At 41.3% G+C, this 15522-nt stretch overlaps 1 protein-coding gene across 1 annotated transcript in view; it reads right to left on the reverse strand.

Annotated features, from left to right (window-relative positions):
- Positions 1-317: 317 nt before the first annotated feature.
- cacng3b (calcium channel, voltage-dependent, gamma subunit 3b) overlaps positions 318-15522 on the reverse strand; it is a 42656-nt gene continuing 27451 nt past the window's right edge. Inside the window, exons 4-5 of the mRNA XM_061712355.1 lie at positions 11599-11739; positions 318-945 (exon numbers count right to left, since the gene is read on the reverse strand). Coding sequence (XP_061568339.1) covers positions 434-945; positions 11599-11739 — 653 coding nt within the window. The 3' untranslated portion in view covers positions 318-433. The remainder of the gene's footprint in view (positions 946-11598; positions 11740-15522) is intronic.

The raw sequence follows: 15522 nt of genomic DNA on the forward strand, positions 1-15522 counted from the left end.
TTTGCTCCTCAAATTATTACATTATTTTCTTTTTTTTTTTTAGGAGAAGTTGCCCCAAACATTAAACCACTTGTGATATGCTTTTCTCATCAGTCCCGTCTCCCTCTTATGAAAATGTCCAAAAAGTCAGTTTATGAACGTAAAACTCATGTACACATGTGCCTTCATATATAAGGAATTACAGATACGGCTACAGTGATATGTGGTGAAGTGGAGTTGGGAACAACTTCTCCGTCAAAAACAACCCTGCTACATACACTTAAACTCTCGTGGGGCTCAGGATTCACAGTTCAAAGGCTTAAAGTTCACAGTTCACAGTCGTAGTTTATCAAACCCCTACCCACCCCTGAAACCCTGTGTATCCCCTCTGTTTGCTCGCATCCCCCCTGTATCCTCCTCGCTGATACTCAGATTGGATGATCCCCAGAGCCTCTCAGACTGGTGTGGTCCTGCGGTTGGGGTCTTTGCTGTAGTCTTTAGTGAGCGTGCTGCTCTGGAGGAACTCCCTCTCCGAGTTGAGCAGCCCGCCCATGCCGCCGCCGAGCTTGGAGCCGGCATTGCCGGCCTCTCGCGGGTTCAGCGTGTACATGGGCATCTCGGAGGCGGCGGGCCCCGTGTAGCCGCCTTTCCCCAGTGGCGAGGCGTCGCGGCTGGGGGCCTCGGAGGAGCGCACGCTGGAGCGGCGTCGGAAGCGGTAGCGGTAGGACGGGATGCGGCTGAAGGCAGACTTCTTTATGAGCTCGGTGCGGGACTTGGCCCGTAGCTTGCGGTGCTTCTCTATGAACATGTGCACGGCCAGCACGCCCACCATTTCGGCCATGATGAAGGAGAGGGCCCCGAAGTAGAAGGACCAGCCGTAGGAGTAGGACTTCTTGCTGTCGCTTTGACCTGGGTCGCCCGAATTGGCTGAGATATAGACAATAATTCCAATGATGTTACTGAGGCCTGCAAAAGAGAGAAAGAAGACCAGTGATAGTGAGGGGAGGGAGACGAACAGACCTATTCACCCTCATGAAAAATTTAACTGGAAGAATAATTGGTGATTTATACTTCTACGTTGAACTGAACATAATCCATGGCGTAACTTGATCCACACCTTTCAGGAAATGGAACTACATCACAAACTGACAGATGATAACTAATGTGATATGTCCACTTGGTAGTTCTCTTTACATATCTCCTGCTACTACTAGTACTTCTTCTTCATTGTTTTCAGCTGCATTGACATGCTGCAGATTGCTGTAGTGACAGTAAAAGTTACTTCTGCTTAACATTTACCAGCTGCAGCTCTCCGTAGATCAACAGTTTCTGAGATACTCAGAGCAGCCCGTCTGGCACCAACAACCATGCCACGTTCAAAGTCACTTAAATCACCTTTCTTCCCCATCCTGATGCTGGTTTGAACTGCAACAGGTCGTGTTGACCACGTCTACATGCATAAATGCATGGAGTTGCTGCCATCTGATTGGTTGATTACAAATTTGCGTTAATGAGCAGCTGGACGGGTTTACCTAATAAAGTGGCTGGTGTGTGCAGATACCAGTTTACATGAACTGTGTTGTAGTTGCATGAAGCAGTTTAGTCAGTTTTCTTTCTTTAAACCATGTAGTAAAAACATTATCACAATCATTTTTCGTATTTGCATAGACGGCTTACTGTCAATGGTCCATTTAAGCTGCAAAGCATAAAAACACAAAGTCAATTTTCAACTATGTTATCACATGTTTCTCAAATATTGTGCAGCCGTACTGGTAAATAAATTTTCTCCAGAGGATCCAAATCATGATGCTCCCCCATCACATTTTCCAGTGGGGGTCATTTTTAGGTTATCAGTTAATAAAACATAAACACCATAACATTTGTGTCACCAAAATAGTCATTGGCAAACGTCTTCATGCATACCGTCTTATTTTTAAAACAATTATTTTTTAAATGTTTTAATGTATTTATTTATTACTGGAGAGCACCAACTTCTTCTATGGTGTTGCCATGGACACCCTGGCTGTTCAATGACTTGCATATGGTTTATTCATAAAAAGAGATGTAATCCTGTTCTACTTGCTTGTTAGTTTTATCTGTCTCTCCAGTTGTCTCTAAAGGCTGAGCGTCAAAACGACGCCGTGCCTACGCCGTAGGGTACGCGTCGAAGCGTACCACATGCCATCACTGACGTGCACCTCCCAAAAATTGTAACTACGCGTCGAGGCGACGCAGACCAAACGCATGGAGTGACGGAGAAGTCCGAAGGGTTCACGACGGCGTCACGGTGACGGCGTGTGCACAGCGTCGTTTTGACGCAGAACCATAACTCAGACTTAACTGTCACTTGTGGGCAGACTGAGTAAAGAAAAACACACACATCATTAGTTTGAGTGTTTCAGTGTTTAGTTTAGTTTTTGTTTGTGTGTTGTTACTTTTTAAATCCGTGAGGGTTGCTCCAAACCACATCTCTACACCGTTTCATCAACACCTGAACTCTATACGTGCAAACTACTGACTCCAATTATCTTTTGATGAAGTAATTATGCTGTGGATTGACTGTGAATGTTCAATAAGTGCATGATTAAAAAAAAGATGAAGGAAATCATAACATTTTGCATATTATCAGCTGAAGCACATTGTATTTGTGTGTTATTGTGAATTAGATGAATAGTAGATCACATTTTATGGCAAATTAATGGGGAAAACTTTTAATGCCAAGAGGTTTGCATTGTTTCCCTGCCACTGTAATGATGTATGGGTCCTTAGGGGTTAAGAGGCTCCTCGGCCCTCCACTCATTACCTGTATTAATGGCACCTGTTTTAACTGGTTATCAGTATAAAAGACACCTGTTTTAACTGGTTATCAGTATAAAAGACACCTGTCCACAACCTCAAACAGTCAAACTGCAAACTCCACTATGGCCAAGACCAAAGAGCAACAAAGGACGTGAGAAACAAAATTGTAGACCTGCACCAGGCTGGGAAGACTGAATCTGCACTAGGTAAGCAGCTTGGTGTGAAGAAATCAACTTTGGGAGCAATTATTAGAAAATGGAAGACATACAAGACACTGATAATCTCCCTCCATCTGGGGCTCCACGCAAGATCTCACCCCGTGGGGTAAAAATGATCACAAAAACTGTTAGTAAAGATCCTAGAACCACACAGGGACCTAGTGAATGACCTGCAGAGAGCTGGGACCAAAGTAACAAAGTACCATCAGTAACACACTACGCTGCCAGGAACTCAGATCCTGCAGAGCCAGACATTTCCCCTGCTTAAGACAGTACAAGTCCAGGCCCGTCTGAAGTTTGCTAGAGAGCATTTGGATGATGCAGAAGAGGATTGGGAGAATGTTATATGGTCAGATGAAACCAAAATAGAACTATTTGGTAGAAACACAACTTGTCGTGTTTGGAGGAGAAAGAAAGCTGAGTTGCATCCAAAGAACACCAAACCTAATGTGAAGCATGGGGGTGGAAACATCATGCTTTGGGGATGTTTTTCTGCAAAGGGACCAGGACGATTGATCCGTTTAAGGGAAAGAATGAATGGAGCCATGTATCGTGAGATTTTGAGTGAAAACCTCCTTCCATCAGCAGAGCATTGAAAATGAAACGTGGCTGGGTCTTTCAGCATGACACTGATCCCAAACACATCGCACGGGCAACGAAGCAGTGGCTTGGTAAGAAATATTTCAAGGTCCTGGAGTGGCCTAGCCAGTCTCCAGATCACAACCCCATAGAAAATCTTTGGAGGGAGTTGAAAGTCCGTGTTGCCCAGTGACAGCCCCAAAACATCACTGCTCTAGAGGAGATCTGCATGGAGGAACGGGCCAAAATACCAGCAACAGTGTGTGAAAACCTTGTGAAGACTTACAGAAAACGTTTGACCTCTGTCATTGCCAACAAAGGGTATATAAGAAAATATTGAGATTAACTTTTGTTTTTGACCAAATACTTATTTTCCACTATAATTTGCAAATACATTCTTTAAAAATCAGACAATGTGATTTTCTGGATTTTTTTTCTTCATTTTCTCTCATAGTTGAGATATACCTGTGATGTGAAAATTACAGGTACATCTCATCTTTTTAAGTGGGAGAACTTACACAATTGGTGGCTGACTAAATACTTTTTTGCCCCACTGCATCAGTCAGAGTAGACCTCACCTGGTTAGAAAGTCCAGAAAATTGATGAATCTGTTTAATGTCTGCGCCAAGAACATCACAGTCTATCTGTTAATTCTCGAAAGGCTGTCCTTTTACACCATCCACAAAGCATCATGAGTTGAAAATAACTGGTGGGTAGTCCCAAGCTTGAGCTTCCATCAGTTAATTTAAACAGATGATGCTCTGCAGATGAGAGGTCAAACACCTTTAAGACTAAAGGAAAAGGAAGTCCAATTGACTTGATTCAAGCCTTTGAGACTTATCATGACCTAAATGAGAGTCGACACCAGTGTATCGACCTGTGAAGCCAGTGAACCATCATCCCGTAAAAATGTTTATGATTCACTTTATGGTATCAGGAGTTGTAGAGACATTTTCCTGGAAAGAGTCTTGGTACCTATACACAATTTACATTTTACAATGATGTTCCTATTATCCTTCTTCCTGGCAAAATCAAAGCAAAAAAACAAAAATGCATAATTTAAAAGATTTCGTACGAATATGTGACATTTCTTTGCGCTTTAGGCCAACATAGCTGCATATTCCCGAGGTGAGACTGTGTTCTCAGAGGCAGCATAGTGGTGGTTTTAAATAAGGGTTTAAATTAACATGCCAACAGGCTCACAGTGATTCAGGCCACGTTTACACGTAGCCTGGTATTTACAAAAACGGATATTTTCCCCTCTACGTTTTCAAAAATATCCTCGTTTACACGGACCCGCATGAAAACGCTGGTAACGTCATGCCAGCCAATCAGAATCCTGGAAAAAACATCAACAAATGACACGTGTAACTTCCAGTTAAGGCTGATTTATGGTTCCGCGTTACACCAACGCAGAGCCTACGGCGTAGGGTACGCGGCGACGCACACCGTACGGCGCGCATCGCCGCGTACCCTACGCCGTAGGCTCTGCGTCGATTTAACGCGGGACCATAATTCAGGCTTTACTTCCAAGACGGAACGAGTCTTTCGTTTGGAGTGACAGAGAAGTGGAGTTACTTTTAAGTGTGACGTTAGAATATAAAACAGGTAAAATACAAGAAAATATTGACGGTGGCCAAACTAATTGTAAACACAGGTCGCACACATGACGCTGGTGACGTTTCTGGTGCATAATGTGACGTTCTGAAGCCTAAATGTCCGTTTTCCTCTGTTTTCCTCCGTTTTCCTCCGTTTTCCTCTGTTTAGACGCAAACGTGAAAACGGAGTTTTTGAAAATCTCCACTTTGGCCGGAGTTTTCAGAAATGATCGTTTTTGGGGGCTTTGAGCTGCGTTTTCGTGTAAACGAACGGCCAAAACTCATGAAAACGCCTCCGTTTTTGCTCCGTGTAAACGGGGCCTCACCCTAAAGATATACAATTAACTACCATCTTTGCATAGCCCGTTATGTCTCAGCTTGATAATTATTACAAAACACAGAACAACTGAAGGAAAATGTATGACCTTTACAGGTATGACAGTGTTGAGAAACGCAAGATTTTTACATGACTGTGATATCTGTCGTTGTGGCAAGCCATTCGAAAGCTGTTTGTGTTGTTGTTATGGTTATTTTGGCCTGGCCATTTCTGACCTCCAGACCTTTAAAGCAAACACGTTTAATAAAGCCATGGAAAAACACGGCTGCCTCAGGTTTGTGATGGTGCTTTATAATGAACAACCAGCACAGATCATATATAAGATCACAATTAGAAAACTTAAAAAATGTGGAAGTCGAAATTGAGAAACCTTCCTGGAATTACTGCAAATGAAGTCTGATGTTTCTTTTATTTTGTAATTTCCAGCTTCCACTGAACGCAGCATGCAGCTTTAGTTTTTTCCCCCATTCACTTGTGTTTGCCCTATTTTTTTAATTCTTATGCATTTCCCGCTCATTTTGTTTAAAGACCCTTGATTACTTTTCTCACCTCCAATCCTCATATCTTAGTCTCATTGCCCAAGAGCAGAGGAGACGGGGAAAAAAATGTCAGGAGAGGAGTTACTTCACGCTTCAGAACCATCATCTTAAACCAATGAATCTGTAGGAGACAACTGCATTGTCCACTATTTTGTTATTAACATACAGTAATTGTATGTTATTCTATTGTATTTGCTATTTTTAAATGTGCTATGAAAATCAGCTAACAGTACTTGTATTGGTATAATGTGGGGCCCCTAATTAGTCAACAAAAAAGTGAGCCTCAGGCTTGTTCACAAGTTCTCCTCAGTGTTGGTAAAGTCACTATTTCGTCTCTCCAAAATTTGTTTCAAAAACATGCAGCGCGTATCAGACACACTATAGTGAGAGTTTTTTAAAAAGCGAAGGCGGAGGAGTCTATGGAGACTGAGGCCTCACTTTTCCTCTTTCACCTCTGTTTCGCCCGGCAGAGCAGAAACATCGAAGCTGTGAAGTGTGCATGTGAGCTTACTCTCTCAGACCCGGTTCAGACCTGGCATTAAAATGTGTTCCTCAAAATCTGATGACAAGTGACTACTGCTTGAAATATATATTCCAAGATGCAGTGAGATCCAATCACTCCGACACGAGCTAATACACTAATGTCGTCAGCTAGACTTTGCACATGGATGACCACAATAAAACTTTGTGTCATTTGATTTTGCTTTTGTATTTATGGTGATTCATTTCTGTTGTCCATAGCTTGTGTTGAAGAAAGTTTAAAAAAAAATTGTTGTTAAGGCTTATTCTTAGTTTTATTATATGCTTATTTATTTTCCTGCAAGTTTCCTCTAATTATTTTCCAGCTGCTGCTTTTGAAGATTACGAATAACTGCACAGCTGCAGCCTGGCCAGACATTTTAATTCTTTCCTTCTTCAATACAAAGAATTAGTCAGGTTCCTCTGTTTTCAACCAATGGAAGCAGAAGAAACTGCCTCTGGGCACCGCTGGAAAGACATGCGAGCAGTTAAGAGCAGTGAAGCATCCTGCCCTGTCGTCATTGGTTCGGTACATTCTGTACTGGTGGAAATGGCATTTCATGAGCAATAATTTTCAGGATGTGAATAGGTATAGTTGCCTAACAGAATTAGGTGTTTGCAAGTGAAAATGACATGAATGTTTTTGCATATAGAGCAGGAAGGTCAAATCTAATCCCTTGCAACACAGTTGAGTACATGTTTAAAAGTCAGGTGTGAGCTGATGCACTACACACCACTACTTGTGACTGGATTTCTCTGGATGCAGGTTAATGCAAAATCTGAATGAGGCTTAGAATAAATTTACATATAAAAAGCCCAGATATTTATACATTTTTTTTGTCGCTGGTGAAATGTTGGAAAAACTGGGTTGCTATACATTATTGAATGCATCAGCGACAAACGTATCAGAGAAATATTGCCCGTATGTCATGATCTGTGGTTTTCTGTTGGGTTTTGAATTTAATTTCTTGCAATTTTCTTAGTAATTTAGTTTTGGTATTGTGTTTGTGGCCTGTTTCCTCTTTTATTTTGAAAGTCTGTGTCTTTGTATGGTTAGCTCTTTTTTTTTTACTTTTTGTAATCCTTGACCCTGATTGTTTGCACCATGTCTCATTATACCATGTAAGTATATATTGGCTGCTATATTCAGAAGAATGCAAGTCCGTACTTGTAAGTACATCCTGCAAATTAAGGAGAACATACTTTGCAGGATGGGGGAATGCATCCTTCACTTTCTGCAATTGGAATCTCAGCGTACTTGTGTTCTTGATGACGTCAAATCTGAGCTACCAGGCTGACACATATTGCACTGTACACATAACGTCTACAGTTGAATTCATTATAAAAAGATACACATTGAACACTAAAACACCTGGAACATATAGTGTATGTAACCATTACTTTATATAATGTGGTTTTAATGGATTTTAAGCTTTTGTATACCAGCTGTGTTATAAGCTCGGTAGAGGGAAAAGAAAAAACTCTAAAACTTTAAAATACACTCTAAATCTATAATTGTACCACAAATATAAATCTATACTACCTATATTCTTGCATGAAAAAATCTTAAAACTGCATTCTGTCAAACAAAAGTTATAGCTTTATAGTTACCCCTCTCGTATCTTCTATTACTTTCCCTTGTTGACATGAAATGCATTCTTTGTTGTCTCAGGTCTACACAAGTCTCCGCTGGCTGCATCCACAATAACATGGGTGGCGCAAGAACACACCCGGGCATTTCTTCTGTTCTTGTTCAGATGCGTTTGTAATTTAAAAACTACTTTGGCTGCAGATGATAATGTTTCACAAGACCGCATATTGAGAAACGGCCAATGTTTTTTCTTTCCCTCCCTCCCTGATGGTCCATTTGTCTTCTATGCCCATATGCATTTGTTTCCGTCATCTTTTGGCTTTTCCTTGTTTTATGTTACAGGCCTTTTTGTATTAATTTTTTCTGGATTCGTGCCTGAGCAGCACTTTTTCTCATCATAGGGGACTTTATTTTACTCCTACAGATCCCTGCATTCGGGTCTTCTTAATTCTTAATAACTTCATGACACCATATGAGCAAAAGTTTATAACTTTATTCTCCAAAAACCTGAAAAACCCACAGGAATGGAGTGACGGTGAGGCCTGGGGTTTAATGGCCCAATGTATGACTCGGGAATACTTTGATAGATCTGACCCATTTACAATCCACTGGTCGACCATTTAGTTGCTTTATCACATGTATTTGCCTGAGGCATTTTAACATTCTGGACGGTTCAGTGAAAGGTTCATTGATTGATAATGCTTAAATGAGGATTCAAATGTCCTCACCCAAACAGCAAACCCAACGTATTTACGTATTTGGGAATTAAACTGCCTGTTGAGTATATAGTATATAAGGATTATAAGCTCAGAGGACAGGTATTTTATGGTTTATTATATGGTAATAACCTGCTTTAAGGCTGAGAGTGTAATTTGAGTAAATTTTCAACAGACATGTACAACAAGTACAATAAAAAGCACTTCCAAAAAGAAGCAGACTTCCCAGAAAGGCCTTCACTTCCACTCCCCTACAACCGGCTTCAGAGGTGTAAAGACACCGCTGAAAAAGGAGCTATGAATTGTAGACATGAGGTCACACTGAACTTCACTTTCAAAGTCAAAACAGTTGCACATTTTCCGCAGTTACTGGAAATACAGCGGCTTGGCAAAACGCATCACTTTCCGTTTCACAGGACCAGAATGAAGTATTTGTGCAGCGTGCTGGAACTCAGAAAAAGGGGATAATTAGCCATCTGTAATGAACCAGAATCAGTCCCTGACTATTGTGGTAAATAATGACTAATTTGGCCTCATCAATTCACTGCAAGACTCAATGGGACCATACACATCACACTGAACAGCAATTACAGCCCTTTGTGTGTATGAGGGGGCGTGAGCAGAAGTGCGGGGGTGTGTGTCGGGACCCGACGTGTCAGGATCCATGTGACACATAATGAGGGAGCACTCAACCTTTCTGTGAGTCACAGTGGAATCGTGGGATTCTTGTTAATGGATTAATTAGTTACTCGAGCTACTGTGTTCCCCTCTCCACCATGTTTTTCCTCACACAGCCCCTGTCTGTGCCCTCTACGTATGATGGGCGTAGCCAACAAATATATTGTGGTTTCAAGAGGACCCCAAATGCAGGACTCAGACAAAAATATCTTAGAAGAAAAAACATGGATATGTCTGAATAGAAAAGAAAAGCAAAGTAAATATACAAAAGGAGATGATGATTTAAGTCTAAACCTGGTGTAATGTAAGAAAAGAAAGCAAAACTTACTGGAATCAGGAACAATGTCCATTTTCAAAACCACCTACCACACTAGAAGTGATTACTGATTTTGCCAAGATGTAGCTGGAATATATGGAATGCGAGCACCTGCACAATTTTCAAAATGTGGCAAAATGTGGCATATACCAAGCCAAACATCTGGATGGTGTGTGGCTTGGATGGAGACGTTTTCAGCGTTCAACTGACCAGTACCTTCAATACTGTATCAAATAATGAAACATGGTACTGAATGGGTTAAGTAGCTGGTAGGGATGTTAACAATTATTCGATTTTCGATTAATTGCCGTTATGAAATTACCCGATTAAAATTAACGATTACAATTAATCTATTTATTTATTTATTTTTTTCGTTTAATTTCACCAGCTGGTATTACGCCCGGACCACATTTAATGCGACACAACGCGCTGGTCCGCGCACATAAAGTTAGAAGAAAGAGACGGATATGTTTGGTTTTAGTAATATCATGCTCAGGCAATGAGTCTGCAATGGCCCAGACGGGAGACACATGTAGCTCAGTGCTTAACTTTTATTTTTAATCCACTCTATATTCTTCTGGTTGTTCTCCGATATGCTCCCATAAAGCCTGAATTATGGTTCCGCCTTAAATCGACGCAGAGCCGCCGCCTTCACCCGGTACATACATAGGTTTCTCTAAACATCTGTCCCCGCTACAGTTTTAACTAAAAGAAAATGTGCTCCAATCCAGCAGGTCTCATAATTTTATTTTGAACACTGCCAAAACTCTAACTTAAAACGTAACTAGAACTTAAAATTTGCTTGACACAAATGACACTATTATGGCTGCTGCTACTACTAATAGCCTTGAAGTGCACTTTATATTATATTCCTTGTGGTAAAAAAATGTATTTTTGTTACTTTTGTATCAAATAAATATTTGATCAAGGAATACATTAAAATGTCCTTTTGTATTTTTTATAAGCAAAAGAAATTATGTTTGTATCTCAGATGGGGGAAAAACGCCGCTTATCAACTAATCGATGATCGATCGATAAGGTTATCAACTGTCAATTAATGAAATAATCGATAATTTGCATCCCTAGTAGCTGGACTAATACGTAACCCCATCCATGCTGGATTGTCTTCACCCCCATTTCCTCCACTATCCCGGGCACTACATGGTTGCACACCAGTGTTCTCACACTACTGATCCCAAGTCCTGGTAAATGGAAAGGTGAAAGGTTGTGTGAGGAAGGGCATTTGATAATATCCCTAAAATAAATATCCCTAAAAAAGGGAAATGCACTCTTTTTTTCTTGCATGCTGCCTACTAATGACGGCCACAGTACATACTGCACGATACTTTTTATGAACAGAAGTAAAAAAAAAAATGAAAGCAAACAAAAGAGACAGAGAAAAAACAGTAAGCACAAACAAAGTACAAATGACTCTCTTTGTAGTCGGTAATGGTATCTGACGTCTGTGTGCTGGTCCTGTAGCTGAGGTGGTTATTTAGATCGCTGTACACTTACGTGACATCCAGAATGAAGTGTGAAATGACCTGTCGGATTAGCGTCCAACAAAATACAGTGATGTCTGCACACGTCTGGACTTTCTAAAAAGTGTGTCGTTATGTACCTATAGTGCACAGATGACAGATAACCCCTACACCTCCACTCTAAAGAGGAGGAAAGACACTGATTCACTCAAGCAGATGGACTTGCACGCACACTGATGATGACTAACCTGCGGATACGAAGAAGATTCCTGCACTGAGGATGACATTGTGTCTGCTCCGGTAAAACTCACTGGCAGCCACACAGAGGCCCCCCAGGAACAGCAGACCCACACTCATGATGGGGAAGATACTGGAGGCACGTACAGCACCTGTATGTACGCAAAGACGAGGAAGAACAACAGATGAACGACATACTTTAAAAGGCACACAGATGTTTCGGTCTGGAAAGCTGTTGCTTTACAGATGTTTTTAATCCTGATTTATGCTTGATTGCATCTTTTCAGGCCAGATCTCAGATACCAAACACCTTAATGTGAATTTTCTGTCACTAAACTGGGGAAAAAACAGAGGCATCCAGAATTAATTTAACATGGAAAACAGCTGGAGGTTCCCATTTGACATTATTACATGATCAGTAGATTACAGTTTGGAAGATCGTCTTGGTCACAAGAGACAAACTCAGATGAACGTTACAGCTTCGTTTAAAGTCACCCGGTTTCTTCTCTGATTTTCCTTTCATTTATGGGGCCCAGTTCTAAAAGCACTGGGATGCTGGGTCATCATCTTCAGTACATAATATCATCAAAAGACTCTGAGAATCTGTTCGTATGGGGACACGGATGAAAATCACTACTGGATGTCTGTGATCTTCAAGCCTTCAGGCGGTGCTGCATTAAAAGCGGGCATAATTTAAATTGAAAATTTGAAATTCTTTTTGGAAACCAAGGATGCTATGTCCTGCAGACAAAAGATGGGAGGGACCATCCAGCTTGTTAGCAGTGCTCAGTTTAAGAGCCGGCATCTGTGACGTAATGGCGGTGCCAATGGGATGGACAGCTTGCACATCTGGAAAGGAAACATCAGGGCTGAAAGGTATATGGAGGTGTTAGAGCAACAGATGCGCCGATCCAGACAATTTTATTTATTTATTGTATAGTTCAGCCAGTCGATGCTAAACAAGATACTGCACTGCAGTAAGTGGGTTTTATAGTAGAAGAGTGTGAGTGCTGAACTGCTGTTCAGAGCTTCAAACTAAATGAAAACATTCGGTGCATCAATGAGGAAAAGACACAACAAAGATGACCCAGGACTCTGGAGCAGCTTGAGTCCTGTATCAGACAAATACTGGGCAACATTCCTCTACTATAATTCCAACAAAGGGTCTCTCCAGTTCCCAAATGTATATGGAAAATCAGATCCTACAAACTGGTAAAAATGGCCCCTTCCAATTTTTTTTTTAAACATCTTGTGCGCTTCAAATTCAAAATGACCTTATTTTCTTTTTAGGAAAGTCCATTTCCTTTATCTGAGCATTTGATGTCATTTTTATGTCCTATAGTGTACCTATCTATGTCATTTTACGGTGTTCTGGCTTCTGGCTTTTTTATGATTAAATTAAAATGTTCTACATCATGTCAGTCATGTGGTCAAAGTACGGGAGAATGACATAATTTCAAGACATTGCTGAATGTGATTCAAACATAACAATGACTGTGATGTTCAAGTACGGACCGTGGTTGTGTTTTCAGTCATCGAGTTGTTTTATTTGAAATTCACAACGGTTGAGAAAAGAGGGAAGAGCTAAAACAAGTTGAACTGCACCACTTTACACTCCACACACACATGTTCCAGAGCATTGCTGCACGCCTGACTGAGCCTGAGTTCAGAACATGCTTAAGCATTCAGAGGCTTTTATACATAGAGCGACGGATGAAGAGATGAGTGAAGGGGGAAAAGATTGCCAAAAACCAGGGCAGAGGGAGAGGTGGTGAGTCACGCTGACATATGTAGAGGAAAATGAAAACAGAGATGATGAAGATGAAAATCAACCTCCATTAAGGGTGGAATTCATGCCAGAGCTTCATATACATACATGATGTGATAACACATGGAAGGGTATTTGCAGAGAGTCTTTCATGCACAAATCAACCACAGACAAGCACATCTGCAATAATTCGCATGACAATCAACTCTGTGATTGATTGTGGATCTGTTTTCATCATGTTTTTGTTTTCCTGTGTCACAGTCATTTTCGCCACAACAGTCCATTGGAGTCAGTAAGCGTACAAGCCCCGCCTCCGTGGCCCACACCCCTGGGCTGTATGAAATGCCGGTCACTAGGTCCCTGCTCCTCATTGGCTCGCCAGCCCACAATCCCGCGGCCTAACTGGCTGCCTCGGGGGGGATGTCGATATGTGCTCAGCGAAGCAACATAAAAGAGGCACAGGCTGAATCCATTTTATCTTTCTTTTGCTGCTTTTTTTTTCTGTCCCTGCATCCATTTTTTTTAACTCGGTTTACAGTGAGAGGAAAAACGGAGACGGCACCCATCTATTTTCCTTTACAAAGTCCTCTCTCGCCGTCCGTGTTGCACTGTCCTTTTACTTCTGTCCCATTATGCGTTTGATGTGCACAGATACATTGTTGGTGTTATCACTGTGCTTGTCCAGCTTGTGCAGCCAGGACAGACTCGAAGGGTCTCCAGGTCTATGTGAGGGATGGAACAACATTCCTTCCAAAGATGATGTAGTGCTGAAGAGATCAGTCAAACCTGCGGTAGTAGAAAGCCATGAACTATTCCCATTTAGCATCTACTGACAATAGTTTGCATGAAATTTGGTAGTCAACCTCTAATATGATGCCTGAACAAACTGTCCTTTTTATACACTTTCTGAACACTTAAGGCTCGTTTCTACTGAGCGGTTCGGTTCGGTACGGTTTAGAATGGTCCAGTCAATTCAGGTGAGCGTTTCCACTGCAAGCCAGACCGTCCCAAGAGGGCTGTAGACCAAATGCCTAACGTGGTGTCATAATAGTGCAACGACAACAAAAAGCAAAGCTATCATAGAGACGCTAACAACAGCAACAATGGAGGTCATCCAGCAGCTCGTTTTTGGTCTGCAGAAGGTTTTGGGGGGATGAAGAGTGTTTACAAACACTCGTGCTAGTTTCGTGCGACGCTAGTAGCTCTGCTGTTACCGTACAGTGCCATTTTTATATGGACCTACAAAACAATGGGAGCACAAAAATGGTTTGGTTCGGTTTAATGAGACCATTTTATAATGGAAACACACAAAATACCGTACCGGACCGCTTAACATAGAAATATATTTGTTGGTACCCTTCTATTTAAGAGAGCACAACCCACAATGGTCACTTAAAAAACTCACACACGTAATAATAAATAATTATTCAGCAATTCTGATATTGAATTATTTAAACAATCAAACTGTTTGACAAATTAGTTGGTACTCTCTATGTAAAACTGTGGATTTTGCACAAGCTTATTTGCAGGCACTGCAATCGAACAATTTCTGTAACTCCCAGTTAGACTTCTACACCTGCAGTCAGGTATTTTGGTCCACTTCTCATGAGTAAACTTCTCCAGCTGTCTCAGGGTGGAAGCGTTTCTTCTCCAGACTGCATGTTTCAGATTTTATGTCTTATGTTGGAGAACACATGACTTGCAACTGAGACCAAGCATTCTGACACTTGTGCAGCACCCTGCCCCAGAACATAACCGAGCCTCCTCCGTGTTTTAACCTCAGACACAGTCTTCTTTTCTTTGAAGGCTTCATTTTTGCACCTGTGAACATCAATCTGATGTGACTTGCCAAAAAACTCAAATTTTGTCTCATTTGTCCAAAAGGCATCCTCCCAGAAACTTTGTGGCTTTTCAATATCATTTTTGATATATTCCATTCAGGCTTTTTTATGATTTACTTTCGGTAGTGGAGTCCTCCTTAGTCGTCCACTTTAGTTCAAACAGTGATGGATGCTGTGATCCGACACTGGTGAACCTTGACCTTGGAGTTCACCTTGAATCTCTTGGGAAGTTGTTCTGGGCTCTGGTCATTATTCATATAAACAGCAAGGTTGGCATATCTATAACTTTCTTTCTGATCTCCTCAGACAACTCTTCTCTGGTTCAC

The sequence above is a fragment of the Cololabis saira genome, chromosome 21 (assembly GCF_033807715.1).
Source record: "Cololabis saira isolate AMF1-May2022 chromosome 21, fColSai1.1, whole genome shotgun sequence".
NCBI lineage: Eukaryota > Metazoa > Chordata > Actinopteri > Beloniformes > Belonidae > Cololabis > Cololabis saira.